The sequence below is a fragment of the Pristiophorus japonicus genome, chromosome 18, assembly GCF_044704955.1.
Source record: "Pristiophorus japonicus isolate sPriJap1 chromosome 18, sPriJap1.hap1, whole genome shotgun sequence".
Classification (NCBI taxonomy): domain Eukaryota; kingdom Metazoa; phylum Chordata; class Chondrichthyes; family Pristiophoridae; genus Pristiophorus; species Pristiophorus japonicus.
In genome coordinates this window covers 28,084,398-28,108,707 of record NC_091994.1, presented here as the reverse complement: position 1 = coordinate 28,108,707, position 24,310 = coordinate 28,084,398, and the positions used below count along the sequence as shown (strand labels likewise).

Genomic DNA, 24,310 nt, shown 5'->3' with positions numbered 1-24,310 from the left:
GGATATCTCTTGTAAACCACCACAAACTGCAATCATTATTAATGGCTCCTCAGCAGCTGTTCTAGTTTAAAACTCCCTTTTTTTTGTCTGTGTTTTTCTTTTATTACATGTGCATTCTATTTATACAACATTTTATTAAGGATAACATAATTCGATTCATTTTTGTTTGGCCTTGTTTTGATTTTATCAAAATCATTTGGTTGCTAAAAGTTGTGTCTCCCCAACCAGCAACGGCTGCCGATGAAGCCATATGTGATATAAAAGACAAACTTTGGTTTAGTTAGGAAAGCTGTGTCTCAGAGAGTGGCTCTTGTTGCCTCAAGCTTTCCTATACATTTGCAGATCATGATTGCTGTATATATTGTATGTCAGTACGGTACAGCTTACGATTCCCCCCCACCCTCCATCCCAGTCATTTTAATAGAAGAGAGCTCTTATTATAAATGCTCTGGTCACTTCCGTCTTTTTCACTTGCTGCTGCTCGCCCTGAATTACTTTCACAGCAGGTCTCGCTTACTACACCAATAATTGGAGCTACAAAATCCTGGTTTGAAGCCCACTAAGCAGTGTTTAGAGGCAGGAGATCGTGAACAGTACTTAGCCGACTGTATGTCTTACAAATCTTCCGATGAGATTTATTCCAAAAGCTCTTTACGCTATCTCCATAACAGATCTTCCTATATTTATTATTTAAATGCTGCAATCGTGAAAGAGGTCACCAAATTTAATAAAGCTTTATTTAAATAAGTTTTGTGATTGCGACTTAACATCTCTTGTACATGAAAGATTTTAATATAGAACTGAAAGATATTCAAATACCTTAACGTATATGGTTAAAAGCCCAAGATTGTGGGCTAAGTACTGTTTATGATCTCCTGCCTCTAACACTGCTTAGTGGGCTGCAAACCATGAAGCTTGCTTTGTAGCTCTAATTATCGGTGGCATAGTAAGATTTGTGTGGCCCATTGCTATGGATGGAATGGGGCCAAATCAGTACCACTGCACACTACTTTGTTCCACCATATTTTGCAGATACAGGTATATGTTTACAGGGTCAACCCAAGTAAAAAGTTTAGTCTTTTATATAATTATATAATACAGGTAGGAAGAATGTATCTTCAGAGTGTTGGTCCCTTTTAGTTCAATGGTAAGATTCATTACACCATCTGACTGCCTTAAGAAAGTTGCAGACTTTTAGAAGCAGATTATAACATGCCGCCTTTCCTCTGGAGAGTTTTTAATAAAATGATTTGTTATTTATTTATCCTATTAAAAGAAATGATTGCGCAAGTGCATTTTAACCCAGCCAGGCCGCTCTTTGAAATTTATATCCTGACTCTAGGGCAAGATGGTAGAAATGATAGTAAGCTTATAACTCTTGTCACTGTAACATTCATTGTCTGGCAAGGAAGATAAAGTTGGCTGCTACGTTCACAGTGCCAGCTCTGGTGGAGTAGCAGGAGTTGCTTCCTTGTGACTAATTTTAAACAGGTGTGTTTTTAAATATACTACCAGATCCCCAGCAGCAATGTTCTTGGTAATTTGGAGGAGATATATTTTTCTAATGAGCATTATACCATGTAACACATGCGTGTTCAAACTATGGCCCAAGGGATATATGTGATTTGTGAGTGCTGGCATTGTAGCCCGTGAATCTCCATTCTATTTGCACTTGTATTTCTTACTCTCTGCTTTATCCTGTTTTAATTTTGAGTACCTGGACAATTGTAAAGGACTGAAAAGTCCATGTGAGTTATTGTCACCTTCACCGTCTGGGCTGTACTCTGGCTGAGCGAATCGCTCGTCCATTGTAAAGCCCCGCCTGATTTTCATGTCTTTGATTTCAATGTGAGGAAAATCATGCGTGTCCTACAATGGACGGGTGGTCTTCTCTGCTAAATTACCGCCCAGATGGTGAGGGTAAAAAGTACCCTCTCCCCTTTCTATCCAGTTTTACCTCATGACTCAGACCCCTGGCACTCAGGAACAGCGTCATCCCTCTTAGTCGCACTTCCTCCTGTGCTTGGATGCATTTCTTGTTTCTTGGCACAGGAACTGGACGCAGAATTCAAGGTATGGTCTGACCAGAGTACTATACAGTTTCATCATTATCTCCTTCGATTTACAATCTATTATTTTGGCCATGTAGTTCAACATTGTATTAGCGATTTTGATTGCTGCTCAGCATTGATTGCACATGTTCAGAAATAAATCTGCTAAGGCTCCTATGTCTCTTTCAGCTTTATTCTTAGCTATTTCAACATTCATGGAATCATCTCTTTTTCCTTCCTGTGTATATATTGTCTGCCTTATATTCTATTGGCCATTGTTCTGTCCATTTATATATTTTGTCCAGCTCATTATGTAATTTGTGAGCTGCCACTTGCAATTCCACCTCCCCATGTAGTTTGGTATCATCTGCAAATTTTACCACTTCTTATTGAGTTTCGGAATCCAGACTATTCCTATAAACTTTAAACGGTAGCAATCCCAGGATCAAGCCTACTCAGTACTTCCTCCTACTCCATCTTCTCTAACAAGGTCTCATTGTTTCCATTCCTTCAACCAGTTTTTTTATCCATTCCCAGGACTTGCGTTGAATCCTACAACTTTGAGTTTGGTCAATAGCCCCTCATGTGGAACTTAATCAACAGCCTTTTGGTACGCTATGTTATAGGGCTTACATGAATTGTCACTTCCTCAAAGATGTCAAGAAGGTCAGTCAGGCAAGGTCCTCCGGTTCTGAATCTATGCTAGGTTATGGTTATACATATAAGGACATAAGAAATAGGAACAGGAGTAGTCCATACGGCCCCTCGAGCCTGCTCCGCTATTCAATAAGATCATGGCTGATCTGATCATGGACTCAGCTCCACTTCCCCGCCCGCTCCCCATAACCCCTTATCCTCTTATCGTTCAAGAAACTGTCTATTTCTGCCTTAAATTTATTCAATGTCCCAGATCTTGCCTTGGCTCAAATCTTTTAACATTATTAAATGCATGCATATGATCCTCAATGGGATGGGAATCAGACGAATGGGGCCGATTTTCAATTGCTGACCACCTGTTCCTCATCTGAAGAATGGAAAACTGTAATAGAAGATTGATGGGCGTGGAGGGGGGGGTGGAGGTCACCTTCACTGCCCCACTGACGCCCCCGGCCCGCCTGATGCAATTTTCAGGTGGGCCTGTTTCGGGTTGGAGCAGCTTAACCAGCTATCCTTAAAGAGACTGCAGGTGGCAGCTCAAAAGAAAAATGCCCAAAAGATTTGTGTGGAGAATTTTTGTTGGGCAACTAATCCAAAAATAAGATGCCCGCTGCCGGCCTGTGCTTGACACCTTCCAGGATGGGCTCCTCCCTTCCTAGGCCCGTCCTGCCTCCAGCCCAAATAAAACCCAACCCTGAAAAATGTCCGGGCCTTCCAATTATTCCGTTGAAATGTTAAAAATGTGATCAGGATTTGTGCCTGCTGAACAACCAGATTTACTTTGCATCTTTTATATTGCTAATGTAGAGAATGTTTTTCATAATTCATTCATAACATGAATTATTCTTTGAAAAGATATTAGTAGCAATGGTTTATACGCAGTTCTGCAGAAATGTCAACTTCTATATTTAGTACAAAGACTTCTACAATTATTACAATTCCGCTGTGCTTTTCTTGCGGTCTTACTTGGTTTTGGCGGATCTTGCCTTGGCTCACTTCTTTTAACATTATTAAATCCATGCATATGTGATGGGAGATTTGAAAAATACAATGTTAACGGCTGAATTTTCCTCCACTATACTTAGCAAAGTTGTGTGGGTTAGCAGCAGGAAATGGGGCAAAATCAGGCAGTGAGGCCCACCATTATGTCCACACCCTGACCTCTATTTCCGTCCCCTCTCAGGCCAGCCACCAGTCACCCGTTCCACTGCCGATCCTGGAAGGAGTCAAGCACAGGCCGGCAGCGGGCATCTTATTTTTGGATTAGTTGCCCTACAAAAATTCTCCACACAAATCTTTTGGGCATTTTTTTTTTGAGCTGCCACCTGCAGTCTCTTTAAGGATAGCTGGTTAAGCTGCTCCAACCCGAAACAGGCCCACCTGAAAATTGCATCAGGTGGGCCGGGGGGGCAGTGAAGGTGACCTTCCCCCCCCCCCCCCCCCCCACCCCACACCCATCAATCTTCTATTACAGTTTTCCATTCTTCAGATGAGGAACAGGTGGTCAGCAAATGAAAATCGTTCCCATTCGTCTCATTCCCATCCCATTGAGGATCATATGCATGCATGTAAATGCCAGTGGGGCCCAGCAAGCTGTGCTATTTCTTGCTACTGTTGTCTCTGCCAACCCCAGGGTACGAAGATGTTAGTCCCTGAGAGAGTAGCAGTAAACCCTCTCAGTCATTGCATGGAGAGAGAAAACCCAGTAGTGGGCTCCACTCCCTCTCTAACGGCCCTAATCACTAACCATTTTAGCCTTCTAGCAGGGCTGTGGTCTAAAATAAATTGTAATTCGGAACTCTTCCATGCTGCCTCTCCCCCCCCCCCCCCCCCTTAAATCCATGGCCGCCTGTGGCAGTGTCGCCAGAATTTTTTGCATGGACACCGGCGGCCTCCCACTTTGTATGGCCATCATGCACGGAGCTCGGCCATTATGGAAAACGAGCCCAGACCGAAGAAAGTGGACCAGGGTTATGGTGAGGTCAAAGTAGTGGGTGAAAGTCCCACGTCACCGCAAGCACTGCCCACAAGAGCAAAATCCAGCCTGCGCCGCATGTTACATGTTTCAAATTTACTTGTGTTCATGACCAGTTTTAATAACATTAAAAGAGTAGATCATTGGCAGAGAATTGAGGCATATTCCACTGAATCTGAGAGAAAACATGGTAGATAGATTGTGATACAAAGTTCAGAATCTGCTAAATATAGCAAGTTAGCATCTCTGGTTCCAAGTTATATTTTGCTGTCCGGGCTGGTTAATGCACCTTTGTAAACAGAATAAATATAACTGAATGGATGGCAGTGTTGAAGACGCCACTTACAGATTGGCACAATATTGTGGATACTTGGCTCAGTGATAACACTTTCACCACTAAGCGAGAAGGCTGTAGGTTCTAGATCCACTCTAGGGACTTAACCTAATTGGACACTTTGATGCAGCACCAAAGGCGTGTTGCATTGTTGGAGGTTCAACTAGACGTAAAAGATCCCATGACACTCTGAGGATGAATAGGAGAGACTCTGCGTCCTGGCCAACATTTATCCTTTAACTAGCACCACCAAAGCCAATTAATGAATCATTCATCTCATTGCTGTTTGTGGGACCTTGCTATGTGCAAATTGGCTGCTGTATTTGCCTACATAATAATGCGACTACACTTCAAACATAATTACTTGATTGTTAAGCACTTTGGGACATCCTGAAGATGTGAAAGGTGCTATATAAATGCAAATGCTTTCTTCCTTCAATGTACCAAATTAACAAATCATGAATACTTTCATTAATAAGAAGAGGCCATTCAGAAGTTCTCAAGGTAAATTCTGAAGGTTATAGAGGTCCCTCGAATTTCATTAAAGCAGGAGAAACCTGCAATTTATTCATTAGTCAATTGAAAGTCAGCATAGACTGGCGGTGACATTCAGCACCTTGTGTTGCAGCAAGAATAAGAAGGTTATGCTGGTCGGGTGGGAGGAGGCGCGTGTAGACCAGTTGGGCCGAATGGTCTGTTTCTGTGCTGTATATTAAATGTAATTCTATGATAACTGAACACAGTTAATGCCATTTTGGGGGGTATCGCTCACACAAACAGAACAGTGCTCTGATGGCATTCCAAAACCAGATCCACCAGAACGACCTATTTTCCCACTGCAAAGCACACGGCTACACAACCACAATCACCATCTCTTACTCCTTGCGATCTTTTCTTTTTGGATGCCCAAAAGATTATTACTAGGAATTTCCTGGGGGGTTGGTCTCCCAAGCGGCTGCTGTAACTCGGATACAACACGTAGATGTGTTTCCACTGATCTTCATCATCGTCATAGATGGTCCCTTGAATGAGGATGACTTGCTTCCACAAGAGTTCGCTGATTTTTCAATGAAGGACCCGATATTCCAGTCCTGAACTCCAGTTGAAAGGGTGGAAGATGCCTGTGCGTGGATTTTATTAACGTGTGGTGATCATTGCACATCAGCCACCACACTGGCTCGACAGACTTAGGCCTTTATCTAGTGGCAAGGGTTGAACCAGGATGACTGGAGACCTGCTCTGCTGCACAGACCTAGTGCGCACACATCTTAGGAAATAACCAAAATCCGGAACGGCCTTGGTCCCGAGGTTTCCGGATTTGGGAGGGCGAACTTGTAGTACATATATATGTGGTGGCACACCGGGCCCTGGAACATCGTGGGCGAAGGTGCAGCGAATGACGGTACGGGGCCCAGAAGGGGCCTGCCCACACTGATCTTCCACCAAAGTAATGGCGGCCAATTGGGAGAATCCCAAAGGAAATTCCCAGTGCTTTTTTGTAGTGGAATAGTCTACTCTAGCTGTGAAAGCAGATGTAGAGAGAAAATGTAGGTGTGATTGGAAGGCTGTAGACAATATCAGTCACCTGTTGATGTTCCACAAGGTAGAAAGTGAATCATGTTTATTGTAAGTAGCTGATGGCCTTGAATAAACTTGCTGACATTTTGACGTACTTTGACACTCCGTGGATGCAACCGCACATGGAAAAATGAATGTGAATAGGAGCACTGCACTGGCGGTATGTAGAAATTAAAGCATAGAAATTGGATCGCACTGCGTTTTACAGGTGCGCTGCACCTAGATCGTGCCCTGATTCAGGTGTGATCCAATGTCCAGGCTCAGATGTTGATCTTGTGTGCATTGTACACTTACACTGAGATGATTTAAATTCTGAAGTTAAGATTATGCATGGTTGACTTATTAATGGGATCTGTGCACAAAATAGATGGCATCTCCGCAGGCAACAACCCCTCTTCCAAATGACTGTTTGGACAAGCTATAGAGGGTGAGTGGATAAGCTTGTTTGCCTGTGTGGACAACAGCGATTTTTAATGTTCATTTGCCTACTGGAGAAACTGTTGAGAAACCTCTCTTGCGCGCATTTAGACCTCGATTTTCCTAAATCTGAAACGTCCGCACACAGTAATTGTGGGGAATGGGCAGGTATTTTAACTTGGCTCACCACAGGCCTGACTATCAACATTCTACGATGCGGGGGTGGGGGGAATTGAATGAGACATTTGGGTTTTGAAATGTAGATTGTCACTTTCCTGCAAGCAGTTGAAAGTGTAGCACAATCTATTTAAAACAGGAATCCCAGCCTTCATTTTCATAGGGCGTCTTTTAGTTGGTGATCGGAGCAAAGTAAAAATTGCACTCCTTGGCTTCTGTCTGAGTGAAGATGTCTTGACTATTTTCAGAGCATTGACAGGAGTGGGAGACCCTGAGATCACTAAATTACTCTGGTACTTGGGAAACAATTAGAATAATCATTGAATTGAAGACTGCATATTATTTTGCAGGGCAAAGTTAATAGGTAACAAGTTTACAAATAAATAATAGTCCAAATGAAACACTTGAGGTACTTCCTTAATTGTACTTCAGCATATTCAACATTACAAATGAACAAGCTTTTATCGTGAACAAAACCCTTTGCACGTTTTGCAAACTGAAGGGAAATTCATTATTGACATTCTAATTGCTTCGTTCCAGGTTCCTAATGTTAACAGACTTTGTCCAAGGAAGACCACTCCCTCCCCATCCCTATTCATGAACTGGATTAATCTGTTGTAATTATTCACTACCTAACCTCCCATTTTGCAGCTGCTGCTGTAAATAATCCTGGAGCGCTGTGGATTTTCTTTATGCTTTATCGGCAGAGGTGAACGCAAGAGAAAAAAGGATTGAGTGAATGTGAGCTACTGACACCTGTGCTGCTTGTATTTCCTGTTAGGTATCTCCCCTACAGTGAAGAAAACAGAAATGGACAAATCTCCATTTAACAGCCCATCTCCACAAGACTCGTCTTCACGATTGAGCAGCTTCACACAGCACCACCGTCCCGTGATCGCTGTGCACAGCGGTAAGAAAACAGCGCTGCTGAAGTTACTGTCAGAAATAAACGCTCTTGAACGCAAAGAGCGCAGTCTGACAATTCATTATTTATTGGGTGCCATATGCTCCATTTTGTGTAACTGTAAAATTTTCAATTAAGCAAATCTCCACCTAGCCCACTTTTCCAAAATGTCTATAGAGGGAATAAATGTAGAAAATTATTGGCCTACTGACAAATATTTGCTGTCGACTACTTGAGCACGTTATGTACATCATGGTCATGATTTCCTCCATGACAGCCATTAGTCGATTTACTGGGAAATAAGTCCATGGACATTCCAATTCTTTAATTTTCCTCTCCTGTAATAAATTGATAGTATTCTAATATCTGTAGCAGCCATTTTCTTTGGTTGCCACCAAGAAGCAATGTTAACATTAGGAACCTGGAATGAAGCAATTAAAAAGTCAATAATGAATTTTCCTTCAGTTTGTAAAACGTGCAAAGGCTTTTGTTCACAAGACATGTAATAAGTGTCCTGCCTTTCTAATTGGCTGGAATCTAATAATGTTGTAGCAAAGACACTAACCCAATCCTGTTCTCCTTCCACCTGCCATGCACACACAAAGACACACTTTCCAAATGGAGGTCACTAGATAGTGATCAGGAGCAGAACCCCCCCCACCCCCCTCTTTTTCTTCTTCCCTTTCCCAGGACCACAGCAACAAATTGACGCACAACTCAGCCTTGATCTCCCTAGTCTGTGTGAGGCAGTACCCAATGGTACCTTTGTCCACTGAGCTATCAAGCGGGTCCTAGGATATACTGTTACTTATAGACCAGGATTCTCATACTCTGAAATAAATAACCAGTCCATTATGTCAAGCGCACCTTACTGCTGACCGTAACGGTGAACATTTGGTGCTGGTGTATTCTGTAATATTTACATATAAATTTATAAATCAACCTAAAAGAAGGGATTTGATGAATATAATTGTTGCCGCTCTCTTCACCACGACTTAAAAGCTACCACGTACTATATTAACAGGCCATTTTTCATTTAAGCTCAATACTGAAAATCCTATTTCCAAAGATAATGTTGCACTACTTTCACGTGAACCTAATGATCTGCCCCAATGTCACACTTACCCCCATCACTGTTTCAATTTTAATATCATGACTAACCAATCACTCCACACTGGTTGGGTATTGAAGTTTGAATTCCTTTAGCAATCAAGCCTGAAGCCAGAAAGATCCAAATTGTTACGCCTTAGCAGGCTTATTTACGAGTCTGTTAAAAATAACGGGCTTATTTTTCTTCAAGTGTATAGTTTCCTCGTCCATATATACAATAAATATTTAAACATCAAACTCTAACGCTGTTCATATACAGCTGCTTCTTTTATTTGGATGCTGGTCTGTGTGTTGGCTCTGGTGTTTACTGTGCTAAGTTCAGTTTTCTTATTCTGGGCGTAAAACTTCCCACAAAGCCAGGAGAAAAAGTCAGAATGATCAGTGTAAATGCAGCAAGCTGACCCGTGGCTGCTGGCCTGCTAGAATCAATCCGAGACAAGCAGTGGTATAAACCTGGCCTTGCCGTGTGAATATTGATTCACTGTTCATACAAATGGGTTTGTTTAACACATTTTTTTATTCACAAACTGCAGGGTTTTAGGCAGCATAAGGTGCCTTGATTATCCTTTTGTAAATATAAAAGAACGTTTCTCAGGCCGAATTAGTCTTTGTACTACATGCAACGTGCTTTTAGTTCTTTATTTTTGTGCATGTGTGAAAACTTGTGAAAGGTCAATCATCTGCTTAAAAGGATTATTAGGAAGGGAACTGGAAACACAGTCACATTCTGGTAGAGTTTCCAGTGTTCATTGCTCCAGGCACTGTGCAAAACATCAAACAAGCATTCATTGGTTGAAATATATTTCGACTGTTATGCTATACTCGGGGTAACTTTAGTCTTGGGCAATCGTGCAAAATGGGCAACACGCCTGTTTTGCACCCCACCAATTTCCCTTTCTCCTTTCCATTAACTGAGATTTGGTTACAGTGTTGGGCACATAATTTGAAATATTATTTGAAGGGAAAGTTTACATTTTGAGGAAAAAGAAAAGAAATGTGGGAATATTTAAAAAGAAATCTATTTGCACTCCTTTAAGTATCCTTCTAGATGTAATTATGCAACATGATGGGTATTTATTTATCCATTCAGCAGTTTAAGAGAATTCAGAGAAAATTTTACTTCTTAAATATTATGCTTGATGCATTTTATTGTTTGAGGGATTTATGCATTCTATTGACCCTTTCATTGCCCATATCTGGCACTTGGCTCCAGGTCACCTTGCTGCTTTGCATTCCAATTATCTACCTGTCGTGTAATTCAGGAATACTAAACTGAGTAAACTGTGTGTACAATTCGAAGCAATTTTCTTTTGAATAAAAATGGATGTTCATTTTGCTTCAATGATGTTCCACTACCTGTGCTGACACAAATATATTTCTTCCCCATCGATGGAAGTGCAAGTGTACTGCCAACATCATAAGTGATGCACTGGATATTGTGCTCAGCAGTACCAAGGTGCACTGTATCCATGCGCTGTCACAGTGAGTTTCAAGGTTGATATAGGGCTGTTCTGTATAGAAACAAATATATCTTAAAGTCTCGTTGTGAAGGGGCTCCTGGTTTCTGTTGAGACAGGAGTCCAGACACAGTTATTATACATGATTCACAAAAATGGAGCATGGTACAAGTACCTAGTGAAGAAGCTACTCTGTCTAGCTCTCACATTCAGCAAATTTTAAAAAATGAAACGTGTTTTAACACTTGATTAACATCTCATTAAAAATGGTGCCTTGTGCTGATGGAAGGTAGGGGATGTCTGTCATGGCAAAAGTGCAGTGTTTTTGTGGTGTGCGAATGCCAAGAGCAATACAAGTGTGAGCAGAAAAGTAAACCCCTTGCATCTTCAATACCCAAAATATGAGTAAATGTAAGATATGATGTTTGTTTTTTATATCCTCAAATGGTTTAAAGCAAAATCTGTTTTTTTGTGCATTTGCAGGTCTTGCATCAAGAAGTCCCCATGCCTCTTCATCTTTGCATTTTCCAACAACCTCCATCCTTCCCCAGAGTGCTTCAGGCTACTTCCCTCACACAACGATCCGGTTTCCACCACATCTCAATCCACCAGATCCTCTCAAGGATCTGGTCTCACTTGCCTGTGACTCATCTAATCAGCAACCAGGCCCGGTAAGAGTAACCTTTCTTGCAGAAGTTCCTAATGTACATTTGTGTAAAGGGGAAAATGAGGCCTAATTCTGTGTCTTCAAAGGATACAAGCGATTAATAAGAATTTATGAATTTTATAAGAGAAACATATTAGCCTTTTTCTGAAACTTCCTTCAATGCCGAATATTAGGGTCTCCCATTTTTTCCCCTGGCATCCGAGAATTTGTCTGAAGATATTGTAAAAATGTCCCAAATTCTCAGATATAAAGAGATTATTTCAAGGTTGTCAAAAGTCAACATTTCATCTGAGAGTTTCAAATGCTATGATGTTCATGCAATCTGACAAAGTTTGCTGACAAATTTAGCTCTGTCTGGGAGTCCAGTGTTATCATCATCATCATAGGCGGTCCCTCGATCGATGATGATTCGCTTCCACAAGAGTTCACAGATGTTTCAATGAAGGACTTGATGTTCCAGTCCTGAACTCCAATTGAGAGGGTGGAAGATGCCTGTGCGTGGATTTTTTTTAACGTGTGGTGACCGTTGCACATCAGTCACCTCACGGGCTCAACAGAGCTACGCCCTTATCCAGTGGCAAGGGTTAACCAGGGACGACTGGGGACCTGCTCTGCTGCACAGACCCAGTGTGCACACATATCGCAGTGTGGGCTGGGCCGTGCTGCCCCTGGGCCATCGGCTCTTCTGGGCCCCGTACCCTCATTCGCCGCACCTTCGCCCACGATGTTCCAGGGCCCGGCGCTCCAGCTCTATTTATAGCCCCAACCTGCGGTGGTGTTCTCACACAGGTCGGGGCAGCCCATGATGTTCAGTCTATCTTCATGTATGTCAGCAATGTCATGTCAGCACCTACATTCCTCTCCTACCTTTTAATTAAAATATAAGTGAAGAATTTCACAGTAGGGGTGAATGGCCCCCTTTGGCAAGACCTTAAACAGTGAAATTAAGTGACATCTTAATAGGCTGAACAATTGCAAAATTTGTATCACTAGTGGTGGGACTTGTGAGTTTACAGAGATGTGCACACTGCTGTCTGTGGAGTTACCTTTGGAGCCAGTTGCGTGCTGGTAAAGTAGATAATGCAAAATCCTGTTTCAGGAAAGTTTTTCCATCAGTCAATTTGCTTCAGATTCCCTCTCCCAGCCTACTTCTCGGTCCATGAGGTATCACCTCCCTTTCTCGGTCCATGCAGTATCATTTCCTTGCTGTAGCTCTTTCCAGTGATCTTCCGGACTTCTAGACTGAGATGGAACTGGGCTGGCACAGAGCTTCACTGATATTAATGGAGATAGTCCATCACCTGCAAAACACAAAGGGATACTGGGATATGATTTTTATATCCCTCCTTCATAACTCAAATGATATGGTTGAACCAATTATAAAATATATACCACAGTTTCTTGCTTTATATCTTTGTACATTGACCTGATTCAGTATTTTTTTTGCCTGTCAGTACAATTTGAGTGTGGCTATGTACATCGATGGATACAGCCATTGGTAAGGAAGAAAGAACTTGCATTTATATAGCGACTTATCGGGTCCCAAAGCATTTCACATCTAATGAATTACTTTTTAAAGTGTAGTTACCATTGTTATGCAGGCAAATGCAGGAATCAATCTGCACACAACAAAGCCCCACATATGGCAAATGAGATGACTAACCAGTTAAATTGTTCTTTGGTTGTGCTTTGGAAGGAAAAATGTTGGGCCAGGATGCTAGAAGTCCATGCTCTTCTTGAAGTAGTGCCTTTTATGTCCATCTGAACAGGCAGACAGGTTCTTGATTTAACGTCTCATCCAACAATACAGCACACCCTCAGCCCTGCAAGTGTATCATCTTAGATTACGTCCTCAAAACCTGTAGTGGGGCTCGAACTCACAACCTTCTGACTCTTCATACTGCCAAATAAACGACGGCAATTGAATAAGAGAGACTAGTTTTAAACATGCTATTGAAGTTCTTTATCCTCTGCAGCATCATTCTGTAAACTAGAGTCTGCCGTGCAAATGTCCCAAAATGTTTTAGGCCACTGAGTACGCCAAGGAAAATATATAGTTTCCTTCAGTGACACCAGGAAGAGGTAAATGAAATTATGGGGTGTGGACCGAATTTACCAGTCAGGTTGAAGAGTAGTTTAAATTTCTCTACACCAGTAGGTGAACATTATATGGGCACTTTAGAGACAGGTTCCAGTTGTGCTGTAGTAGGAGGCAGCAGTGGCTGTGCTGATGTAGATGTTTTCAGGCTGTTGTGGTTCATATAAACATTGGTCCACAATGTTTGCTCATTAGAATCAGAAGTGATTGTGAATACGTGTATAATTATTGATTACCATTCAGCCCACTTGTTCTGAAAGATCTCTCTGTGGTTTACAGTGTGCTATCATGTTACAATTATTAATGCAAACTAAAGGCATGTCTTTGTTGTTCACTCCTTCCATCTACCTGGGTCTGGAGAGCAGGACGATGCAGTCCAAAGACATCTCTACAAATCTGTCAATGCCACTTCTAAATCAGACTACATAGAGGCACGTTTGACCAGAGCTGTTAACGGCGAGCAAATTCCAGGTGTGAAGTTTTCAGTTGCAAGTCAGCCACACGCCTGAGGTGTCATAACAACAAAAGCATAAACAGAGCTAAAAGACGCAACCTGAAAATGTTAGAGATACGCAGCGGGCCTGTCAGAATTTCTAAAGCGAAAAGGAAGGTTAACTTTTCAGGTGTATTTCCAGAATTTTGTTATTTATTTCAGATTTCCAGCATTTGCAATTTTTTTTTCTTGTTAAAAGTGATGAGATGTGTCCATCACAAGGGTCACGGGAGATGTCCTGTTACTGCTGCTCTGGCTATGTATAGAGTCACAGATTTTGTTTTAGAGAGCAATAAGTTTTGTTTCCTGAAGGGAAGAAATGGGCTCACACCAGGAAGGATGGGCATCTGATGTAGTATAAAAGCAACTGGTACAAAGCCCCACCACTTTTGGTTGGATAACAATAAAACAGTTAAGTCAAGTGCCCTCCAATCTGGGGGACACTCCAAACATTTTTCAACTGCCCTTTTTTTTGTTTTTTTGGGGGGTTTTTGTGACTTTTTTGGGGTTTTTTTTGTGACTTTTTTTTGGACAATAAAATCATAAATTTTTACAAGTGCCCCCTATAAAAGGGGAACAAAGCCTCACCAAAACCAGATAAGCTGCTGCAGCTGAAACAAACCCCAGTGCTTGCTGTAACAGCATTCGCTCTTTAATAACTGGAAAGGGCTAACTCTTCTCAGCTGTTTTCTATCATTAACAATCACACTGGCAGTGGGAGACCAAAATAGTGCTTTGTGAATCCATTGAGAACCATGCATGGAGTGTGTCTTCAGCCTCACAATAATGCAAGCAAGTAGTGAAAATATAGTTGCCACGTTGCAGTGCCATGTCACTAGACGTAACACTGCAGCCTTTACAGTAGCTTAGTGGTGTGAACTTCATCTTTTTCTCTCCTTATCTCAATTAGCCCCTTGTCCTTTCTTCCACTTGTACTGTGGATAGTGGGACAGCTCTGCTTCCACAGCATTCTCTCCTCTCACTACAGTGTATAAAAATAGCAAGGGAAATTCCAGGAATTACCGATGCTCTCCATGAAATTGTGAATCTGAGGCAGAAGCGTGAGATCTTGTGATTTGGAGTTATGAGTGACTCATCACACAGACTGTTTGGAGTCCTGTGTTTGTGCAGTGTGGGAGTTTATCCCATCCTCAGTATCCCTCACTAAAATGATCGAATGGAATTCAGCCAGTCTGTAACTCCAAAAGTTTTCCCTCTTACAGTAAAGTTCAAGTGCAAATATGAGTCCAGACTTGGATTTGAATTCCTGTTAAAGCTCAGTGCTCTAACATTATGGATGTTGGGCTTGCTACACAAGTCAAGTTTATAACCACAGATCAAACACGTTGCCACTATTGGCATTCCAGCTTTCATCTGCTTTGCTCATCTGCACAAGGCATAGAATCAGTCAAACAACAGAATGCCAGACTGCAAAACAATTTATAAAGCATTTGGTTGCAACGATTATTCATCTCAGGAGATCAGAGTTTGGAAATTGGCTGAGTTTTAAAGGATTGTAATGTGATATGTTCTGTCAAAACTGATGCACAAAACAGGTTTAAAATTGCAAGTTTCAGTGAAACTTATTTCATGTTGTTTGTTATGTGTTGAAATGGTCGTGCATGATATTTACGTTAATTGTCATTTCCAGTCTTTCAAATATCTCTTTTCGCTTTCAAGTGACCAAACAACTTGAATAAAATAAACTTGATTTTTCTTGTAGTTCTTCTAACATCAGTTGTCTTTAAATGTCAGCTTGGCTCAGTGATGGCGCACTCACTGCTAAATCAGGAGGTTGTGAATTCAAGCCCCTCTCCAGGAATTGAGCACCTAATCTAGACTGACACTTCAGCGCTGTACTGAGGGAATGCTGCACTGTCTGAGGTGTCATCTTTTGGATAAAATATTAAACTGAGGCCTGTTCAGCTGGATTTAAAAGATCTCATGGCACTATTTGAAGAAGAGCAGAGGAGTTCTTCTGGTGTGCTGGCCAACATTTATTCTGCAACGAACGCCACCAAAATTAACTGGTCATTTATCTTATTGCTGTTTGTGGGATCTTGCTGTTCCAAAATTGGCTGTTATATTTGCATACATTACAACAGTGACTACACTTTAAAAGTATTTCATTGGCTGTAAAGCGCTTTGGGACGTCTTATGGTTATGAAAGGCGCTATATAAATGCAAGTCATTTTCTTTTTTTAAAGAGATTTTTGTGTGCTGCCAGGAACAGTCCCATGTTCAGCTTGTGATCTCAAGGTCTAACTCAATTGTTGTACGTGCCAAAAATGATATAACAATCCAATTGTGTATCCAACCCACTTGTTGAGAACAGAGGGGCTGCTCCCAGTGGCCGCAGTAATGCTCTGGAGTCTGCACGTGAACTGCTATCTGCTGGAAATGTGTAGTCACAGCACATGTCAGTCACTAACTGGCGGGTACAGATGCTCACAGCACGAGAGCTGCTCTGTTCAAATTTACCCACATTTCTCAACATTGAAACATCTATTTCATGTTATGCTTCCATTTGCTATTGGTAAGTCAGGAAAATAAGAACTGTTTAGCACATTACTGTATTGTGGTCCATCACAGTTCAGTTTTAAGCCCAGTTCTTTAATATTGCAATATCTGTTCTTTGAATAAGAATTCCACTAATCCGTTCAAATCCATTAAGTGCTTCCAGCTGTGCAACATTGCTCCCACTACCTGAGAACAATCAGTTTGCTGGGAAGTTGTTATTATTCTTCTACATGTATATTTAGTCTAGTCATACATTAAACTAATAGAGTGAATGTATATAATTTACTGTCATTATCAAAGAATGTTATAAGCTAAACTGCTGGCAGAAATCTGTTTTAAAAGCTGGTCTTACAATTTTAATAAGCACTTCAATAAGATTAGGATTATCATACTGCAATTTAATGTCTATGGAAGTCTCCTGTGTTTAACTCCATTTCTGCAGTTTATTTATATCACAGGGTTTGAAGTAGTGCTGGGAGGTATAACTCATGTGCTCTTGTGTCCTAATATGATGTTACAAAAGTATCTTTTTGTCGCTAATGCAACACCTGTCCCCAATGAAAATAAGTTCATGAAAAAATTCAAAATACAGGGAACTGAAACACATGTCAAATGACACATGATTCTATGTCATCACATGCTTGTTTCTTTGGTACGCGTACTCAATTTGCACCTTTTTTTATTGAGTCCGACTCACTTGAGTTTTTTTTTTGCATATCCTGCTCCAGCTGTGAGGCCAAGCAGGCAAGCAAACTCCTGTGAGATCTATGCCACGTAACTATTGTGGGATGAGATGGAGGGGACAATCTTTGCTCCCTGTAAAGGCAGATCTGGGCTGGATTTTCAGCTTTTAGGATTTCGGGGCGTTAGTGACGGCGGGGCAGTACTGAGACCGCCTGGAAAAAGTTTGCTCTTCAGTCAGCAAAATTGGGCAGCTGGGCCGAGTGTGGGACGGAACGGTAAGGGAGGCGTTGCACACCTCTCTTAGGGTGCTAGGCTGGTTGAGCATGCGAAAATCCCGAGCTAAAGAGCCGGCCTAAGAGGGCTCTAAGAGAGGTCTGGGGAGGGGAAAAAAACATGGAAAAAAAGACCACCATAAACATTCCCAATAAATAATTCGCGCCTCCACAACATAAATTGCAAAAAAAGTTAAAGAAAAAACAATCACACTTACCTGAGGTCGGCATTACTTACCTCACTGCAGCCGCTACAGCTTGGAACACCTGCTTTTACAGGCGTTCCCACCAGGGCGAGCTACGGGTCGAGCCGGTGTCGCAACCATGGTCGACAGTAATGCTCCATACCCCACCTTAACCGGCACCAAAAATCTCGGCGGGGCGTTGGAAGATGGCCGCCCGCCCAGAAGAGCTCACCGCCGCTCTTCCGGGGCAAAAACAGGCGGACTACAGCAGAAAACCCAGCCCAGAATGTCCAGCTTGCTTTAAATTTGTTTCTGGGATGTGGGCGTGTCTGGCAAGGCCAGCATTTATCGGCCATCCCCAATTGCCCTTGAGAAGGTGATGGTGAGTCGCCACTGCAGTGTTTGTGCTGAGCTTAATACCAAACAAAAGCTGTCACACAAGTCGTTGGCTGACACAAGAGTGCACCATCACCAGGGCTTCAATCTGCAGGTGTGAGAGCGTCAACGATACAAGGACTTTAATCACATGACTTATTGTTATGTCACAAAATGGCACATCAACACTGTCACTAGTCACTGTTGTAACTAGTCAACAAACGCACTCTAATTGCCTCATTAGTCAGCAGATAACCAAGGAAAATGTTCAGATTAAATCCCCAATGCCACTGCTAATTCAAGGAAAGGTTGCTGCTTAAAGCAGAATTAGCAGACTGCAAACGCAATTTCACGGGGTTGATGGACAAGTCTGCCAACAATTTGCAGACTGCAACAGCATTTCTGCATTCTCAAATTGTTGTTGTGCAGACATCTTTAATTACTGCAGAAAGTTGAACTCACAGAAAATCATTTGTCTGCCCATGTGTTATACGATGGAAAACAGGTGGCAATTCAAAAAGCCACAAGGAATAGTCAGTGCTCAAAATGGAAATTATACTATTGTGCTGCGTTTCTCTGTAGACTGGTTAAAAGATTAACACGACTATCGAGTGGATGCAAAATACTTTGCTTGTACAACAGATTTCTAGGACTTTTCAGATGTAACGAGTAAATTGAAGCTCTCTTTTAAGAAGTCATTTTTTTCGGTACTATTCTCCGAGTAAACGGGGCAATGTTAATCCTACCCAGCAGGTGGAAACTGGGCAGGTGGACAATGTTCCCGTTAATTTTTTTTATCTGGGTGCGTGCCCCTTTTAAGGGGCTGCATGACCCATTGCAAAGCCGGCGAACTGGCTGCGCAGGAGGTTCAGAAACCCGGCTGTACAGCTTAAAGGGAACATTGCAGGTGGGCAGTTAAAATCGTCCAGGTCACTTACCTGCCCTGGAGCCACTGGGAGCTGACTTTCTCCCATTTACCTTCCTCAACTGAGTAGACAGCAAGGAGAACCGCACAACACTGGCAGGGTCCTCTTAATATATGCATGTCGGGGCCCGATGATGTCATCGGGACCAGATTGCAATTTTAACTCGGTGATCTGAGCGTGAAGCGGTATTAATTTCTACAACCAATATACTGGTTCATCACGGTTTTAAGATGAATTTAGAAAACTATTTTAAGAAGTATAATAACGGCTTTCAGATGGCTCAGTGAATAAATGCACCACATGAAGTGACATTGAGCCATGTAGACCAAGAGTATTGCAGGTGCAATTCTTGTTTTGTGGTGAGTTCAGTCTGGGCAGCAGTTAGGGACTACACATGGTCTCAGCGTTCCCAGGCAGAGGAAGGTGGAGGGGGGAATAACCAGGGATCCTGTTCCTGAAGTTATTCAGTGATCCCTGCTGCCACCAGATGTGAGGCTGTGAGCTGATTTTTTGGGGGAGTATCAAATGGATTTTGGAAGCATAAGGTAAAATAATAACAATCAACGGTACCAAATTCTGCAGAAATGCTATCTTAATCTTTACAGGTCCCATGTTAAAACGTTCAAATCTCTGTTTTAATTAATTCTGTCGCATCTCATTCTGTATGTTCCTTCCCTGTACATTATCTCATCACACCGTTTCAATCTGCAACTTAGTCTTTTCTAGGACCTCAAACCCGTGGACCTCCTTATCTCCCTCCTCCGACAACCTTATAGAACCCAAGTTTAACGTCACCCAATCACCACCACTAGTTTTACCTACCTTTTTCCATCGTTGAAGGTGCTCTGCATTAGATGCACTGGCACTTCATCTACCTTTCTCATTTTTTAAGTAAAGCATGTGCTAATCATATAAATGTATCATTTTATTTTAAAAAAACTAATAATTGCCTCTCATCACTTAGCTCTCTGAACTGTGTAGTAATTAAGGTTGAAAATGTATAAATTCTCCCCAGGTTATGCACATGCCCCATGTTTAAACATATATTGTAATTATATGTATTGCATGGCAGACAGACATAAGTGACCTTCACTTGAATTGCATTAATTTAGTTGGCCAATTTGAATAGGTATTTGCATTCTGTCTGCAATTTATTGGTTTAAGTTGCCAGACTATAATTAGACATCTTGTAGTAGAATGTATTTGCCACCAGCAATGATAAAATTGGTAGTATAATCAAGTCAGTAATTACAAAGCCTGTTCAGCAGTTAACTGTAGTATGTAAAGTGTACATTATCTATCTAGGCATTGTGTTGCGAAATGTTTTCATTTTTCATTTACTTTTTTTCCCAATTTATCCCCATTTTTTTCCCATTCATGGGCCCTTTGCCTCCACACAGCCTGGGAGGGAGGGCGAGCGAGCCGCTGACTACTCCATGACTTCAGTGACAATGCCACTTCGTGCTCAAATGAGAGGACGCATGCTTCCTGCGGAGCGAGACACCCTGTGTCAGTTGTTCTACTCCCCAAGCCCTGGGGAGTGTTATCCTCATGTGAAGGTGACATTGTACTTATAAACCCTATAGTGAAAGTAACTACTTACTGTGCTTTTATTTACATTAGCAACTTTTTAAGTGGGAAATATGGACACTTCGAATATGGAAGTTATGAATTGTGTGAAATTATCATATACATATATTACATTTTATTTGAAGCTAATTGAACAGAACCACATTGACCAATAGTAAAGTCCCACAGACAGAACCACAACAGTGCTGGGACCACTGTTGTTCACAATTTATATTAACGGTTTAGACTTTGGAATCAAGGACACAATTTTTAAATTTGTAGATGACACCCAATTGGGGGGGATAGTCAATAGTGAGGAGGACTGTAAATTACAGGAGGACATTAATAAACTTGCAGAGCAGGCATATAATTGGCAAATGAAATTCAACACAGATAAATGTGAGGTATTATATTTTGGTAGGAAGAATAGGGAGGTCACTTATTACTTGGAGGGTGCGAGTCTGGGTGGGATACAGGAACAAAGGGATCTCGGAGTACAAATACACAAATCACTAAAAGTTGCGACACAGGTTAGCAAGGCCTTAAAAAGCAAACCAAGCACTAGGGTTTATTTCTAGAGGTATAGAATTGAAAAGTTGGGAAGTTATGCTAAATCTATATATCAAACCTTGGTTAGACCACACTTAAGAGTACTGTGTACAGTTCTGGTCGCCATAATATAAAAAGGATATAGAGGCACTGGAGAGGTTTCAGAGAAGATTTACAAGGATGATACCAGAAATGTGAGGGTGCACATATCGGGAAAGGATGAACAGGCTGGGTCTCTTTTCTCTTGTAGGCTGAGAAGTGACCTAATAGAGGTCTGTAAAATTATGAAAGGTTTTGATAGAATGGATTGTTTCCACTTGTGGGAAGAGCATAACTAGAGGCCATCAATATAAGATAGTCACTAAGAAAAATGCAATTAAGAATTCAAAAGAAAATTCTGTACCCAAAGAGTGGTGAGAATGTGGAACTCGCTACCACAGGGAGTGGTTGAAGCAAATAGTATAGATGCATTTAAGGGGAGGCTGGACAAACAAATGAGGGAGAAGGGAATAGAGGGTTATGCTGATAGATTTAGATGAGGACAAACAGGAGGCGGCTCGAGTGGAGCATAAAGGCCGGCATGGACTGGTTGGGTCGAATGGCCTGTTTCTGTGTCGTATATCCTATGTAAATAAGAACTGCCATCCCAGTAGTCTGACTGTCTTATTGTAAAACTGGGCACTGCAGGAAGGTGAAGTTATAACCCCATAATGCATTCCAATTGCTCTTTCAACAGTAATTAGAACAAATAGCTTTAGAGTGCTTTATATAGTACAGCAGTCTTAAGTCTTCTCTCGACAGTAATTAAACAAACCTTTTTTATTGGTTGAGGAAATACCCTGGAGGTAGATCTTATTCACTGAGCTGTGAAGATGTTAGTGGCTTATTATCATTTCTGTGTCACAGTTGACACTACGTCATTTACTGAATTATTTTGGGCATAATTAGTGTCCTTGGTACTGCTTAATTAAAAAAAACTTCAAGTACTACACTGTCTGCATTAAATTGTATAATTGTTTTTTTTAGTCTTCTGACATAAAAAGGCCTTACAATTTAACTTCAAAGATGCTCCAGTAAACCAACTAAATCAGGAGCAATGTGTTCATTTAATTGCTGTCTTTTAAAAAGAAGTCTTGTAGTTGGGAAGTATTTTTCTATACTGAACGTTCTGATATGGGTAGCAGCTTATATGTTGAGGTTTTAGTGTAAATGTAGGGTCCTATTATTGTGCTGTAGCAGTGTGAAGGAAAGTGCCATGATATTAATGTTTCCACATCCATTTTATTTCCCATCCCCCAATTTTCCCCCTTTACCCCTCCTCTTGTGAAGGCGGTGACACATGCAGGAGCACCGCTGGCCTGCCAGCACTCATCCGAGGGGCATTCTTCATGTCTGAAGCCGGACAGTAAGTGTCGATGGGCTATCTGAACATGGAGGACAGCACAGCCGAGCCTGGTCCTCTCCTTAATCTGGAGGGATGGTTTTTTTTCTGTTTGGTATTTGCAGTTTTTAACGATATTGCTACAAATATCAAACTGAGGAATTCTTCCCCTCTGGTGCCTACGCATGCACAATTCCAACACTATAATGACCAAAGAAAGGAACCGGGGCTGTTTCTTCTTCCCTAGACCAGGGATGCTTAGCCCAATTGTAGTGTCCTCATCACTGCCCAACCGTGACAGTAACTTAGCACATGCCAGCTGTCAAACCTCAAAGCTTCCTGATCTGTATGGCTCACTGCCACACCACTATTTACCACTGAACCATCTTCATTCATTTGAACTGATTAGTGGTGAATCTAATAGGTTCACACCCACACTCAAACATCTGCTCTTAAATATTATGCTCAATTATATAAAACTCCTTGCCAAGCAATGTAGGACAACAGAACTGTGCCATGAATTCCACAATGGTTCAGTTATAAGCTGTAGGTGCATATCCATTAGGACAAGAATGCCCATTTCACCTTTTGAGTCCATCTGGCCTTCCCAGCTGCTGATGACAAGTGCTCGCCCTAGAGTCAGAGAAGTCCCACCTGATAGAAGTACAGGCGGAAGTAGCTAGATCTGTAATCCAGAAATGGTGCCAACTTTTAAGAAAGTACCCAACTGTTCTGTGAAATCAAGGACAATTCAAAAGTGTACCAAACATTCTTCCTGCTCCTTGCTGCTAAACTATCCCAGAAACGTCCAATCTCACAGCACCCAGTAAAGCTGAATTGGGGATGAGGGGAGAGTGAAACTCATGTGAAAGATACCCTGCACTATCAGGGACAATTAGAGAATCAGGTTACTAGTCTTATATTGGACAACACCACTTCCAATAGCAGCAGTTCTTTTCCTTTGGCTGACTATACTCTATAATTTGCTTAGTTTCCATTGCAATGTGGATTGCAGAATCCTGAATATAGAAATAATTGAATGTGTACAGTTATAACGCACAACACAACTTTTCATTTTCTGGTTGTGGACGTTCCAAAGTGTTAGATGCACTACCCATAGCTGACCTGTACACTGGGCTGACTGTTCAGCCGCTCATGGTCAATATGTTACCCTGCGCAGCCAAAGACACCTTGTAGCACCTAAGTCAAAACTGCAATTGGTAGTGATGTTGTATTGTAAATCCAGCTCAAGAATGTTCAGTTGGCTGGTATATTTTTTTTTAATTAACCACTTTCGGAAAGCAACATTGTTGAAATAAATGTTCTGTGATGTGGATGTCATATTGGACTTCACTAGATGGTTTATATCAAGTGTATATGTTGTCCTGAAATGAAGATCTACATCCTCCCTCTACCCAATTAATATTTGTTGTTGCCACTACTCCCAAAATAAATCTTGCCATTAAGTGGTGAGGAGACCAGCAGCTTGTAGGACCCACAAAACTGCAGGTCTCCAGAAGCAACTAACTATATTTGTGAGAGTCGTTAATAGTGGGAGTGGGAGTGGGGGGTGGGGAGGGGTGCGTGCATGCCTGCCATCCATGGCACCCCTTTAATGTAAAATTGGAAAAGATTTAAAGATACTCACTTCGCACTGCAATAGGCTTGAGCTCCAGTGAGTACTCCCTCTCAGTCTAATGAGTTCTCCTTCTACATTTAATTAGTTGTGTTAACACTTTACGAAGGTGAGCTGTCACGTCATGGGGACAAGCAACATTATTTGACTTCATCTCATGAAAGTACACTTACTATTGGTCAATTTATCAAGCAGGAAATCACTAGAAGCCAAGAACTTTGGAATGTTAGTTGCTGGAGGAGATCAGTCCTGGCATTCCAGTAACAGATTTTTTTAAAAGTGAATAATAAGGAAC

General features: G+C 41.6%; 1 protein-coding gene across 6 annotated transcripts in view; it reads left to right on the top strand.

The window, feature by feature from the left end:
- Positions 1 to 24,310, top strand: part of nfic (nuclear factor I/C) — a 441,536-nt gene that overhangs the window by 301,822 nt on the left and 115,404 nt on the right. For 4 of the 6 annotated variants that reach the window (XM_070859816.1, XM_070859813.1, XM_070859815.1 and 1 more), the window contains exons 7-9: positions 7,971 to 8,099; positions 11,144 to 11,331; positions 20,281 to 20,439. In XM_070859816.1, coding sequence (XP_070715917.1) covers positions 7,971 to 8,099; positions 11,144 to 11,331; positions 20,281 to 20,439 — 476 coding nt within the window. Of the gene's footprint in view, positions 1 to 7,970; positions 8,100 to 11,143; positions 11,332 to 13,790; positions 15,599 to 20,280; positions 20,440 to 24,310 lie in introns of those variants that run through there. The other 2 variants (XM_070859818.1, XM_070859817.1) reach the window with 2 other exon arrangements.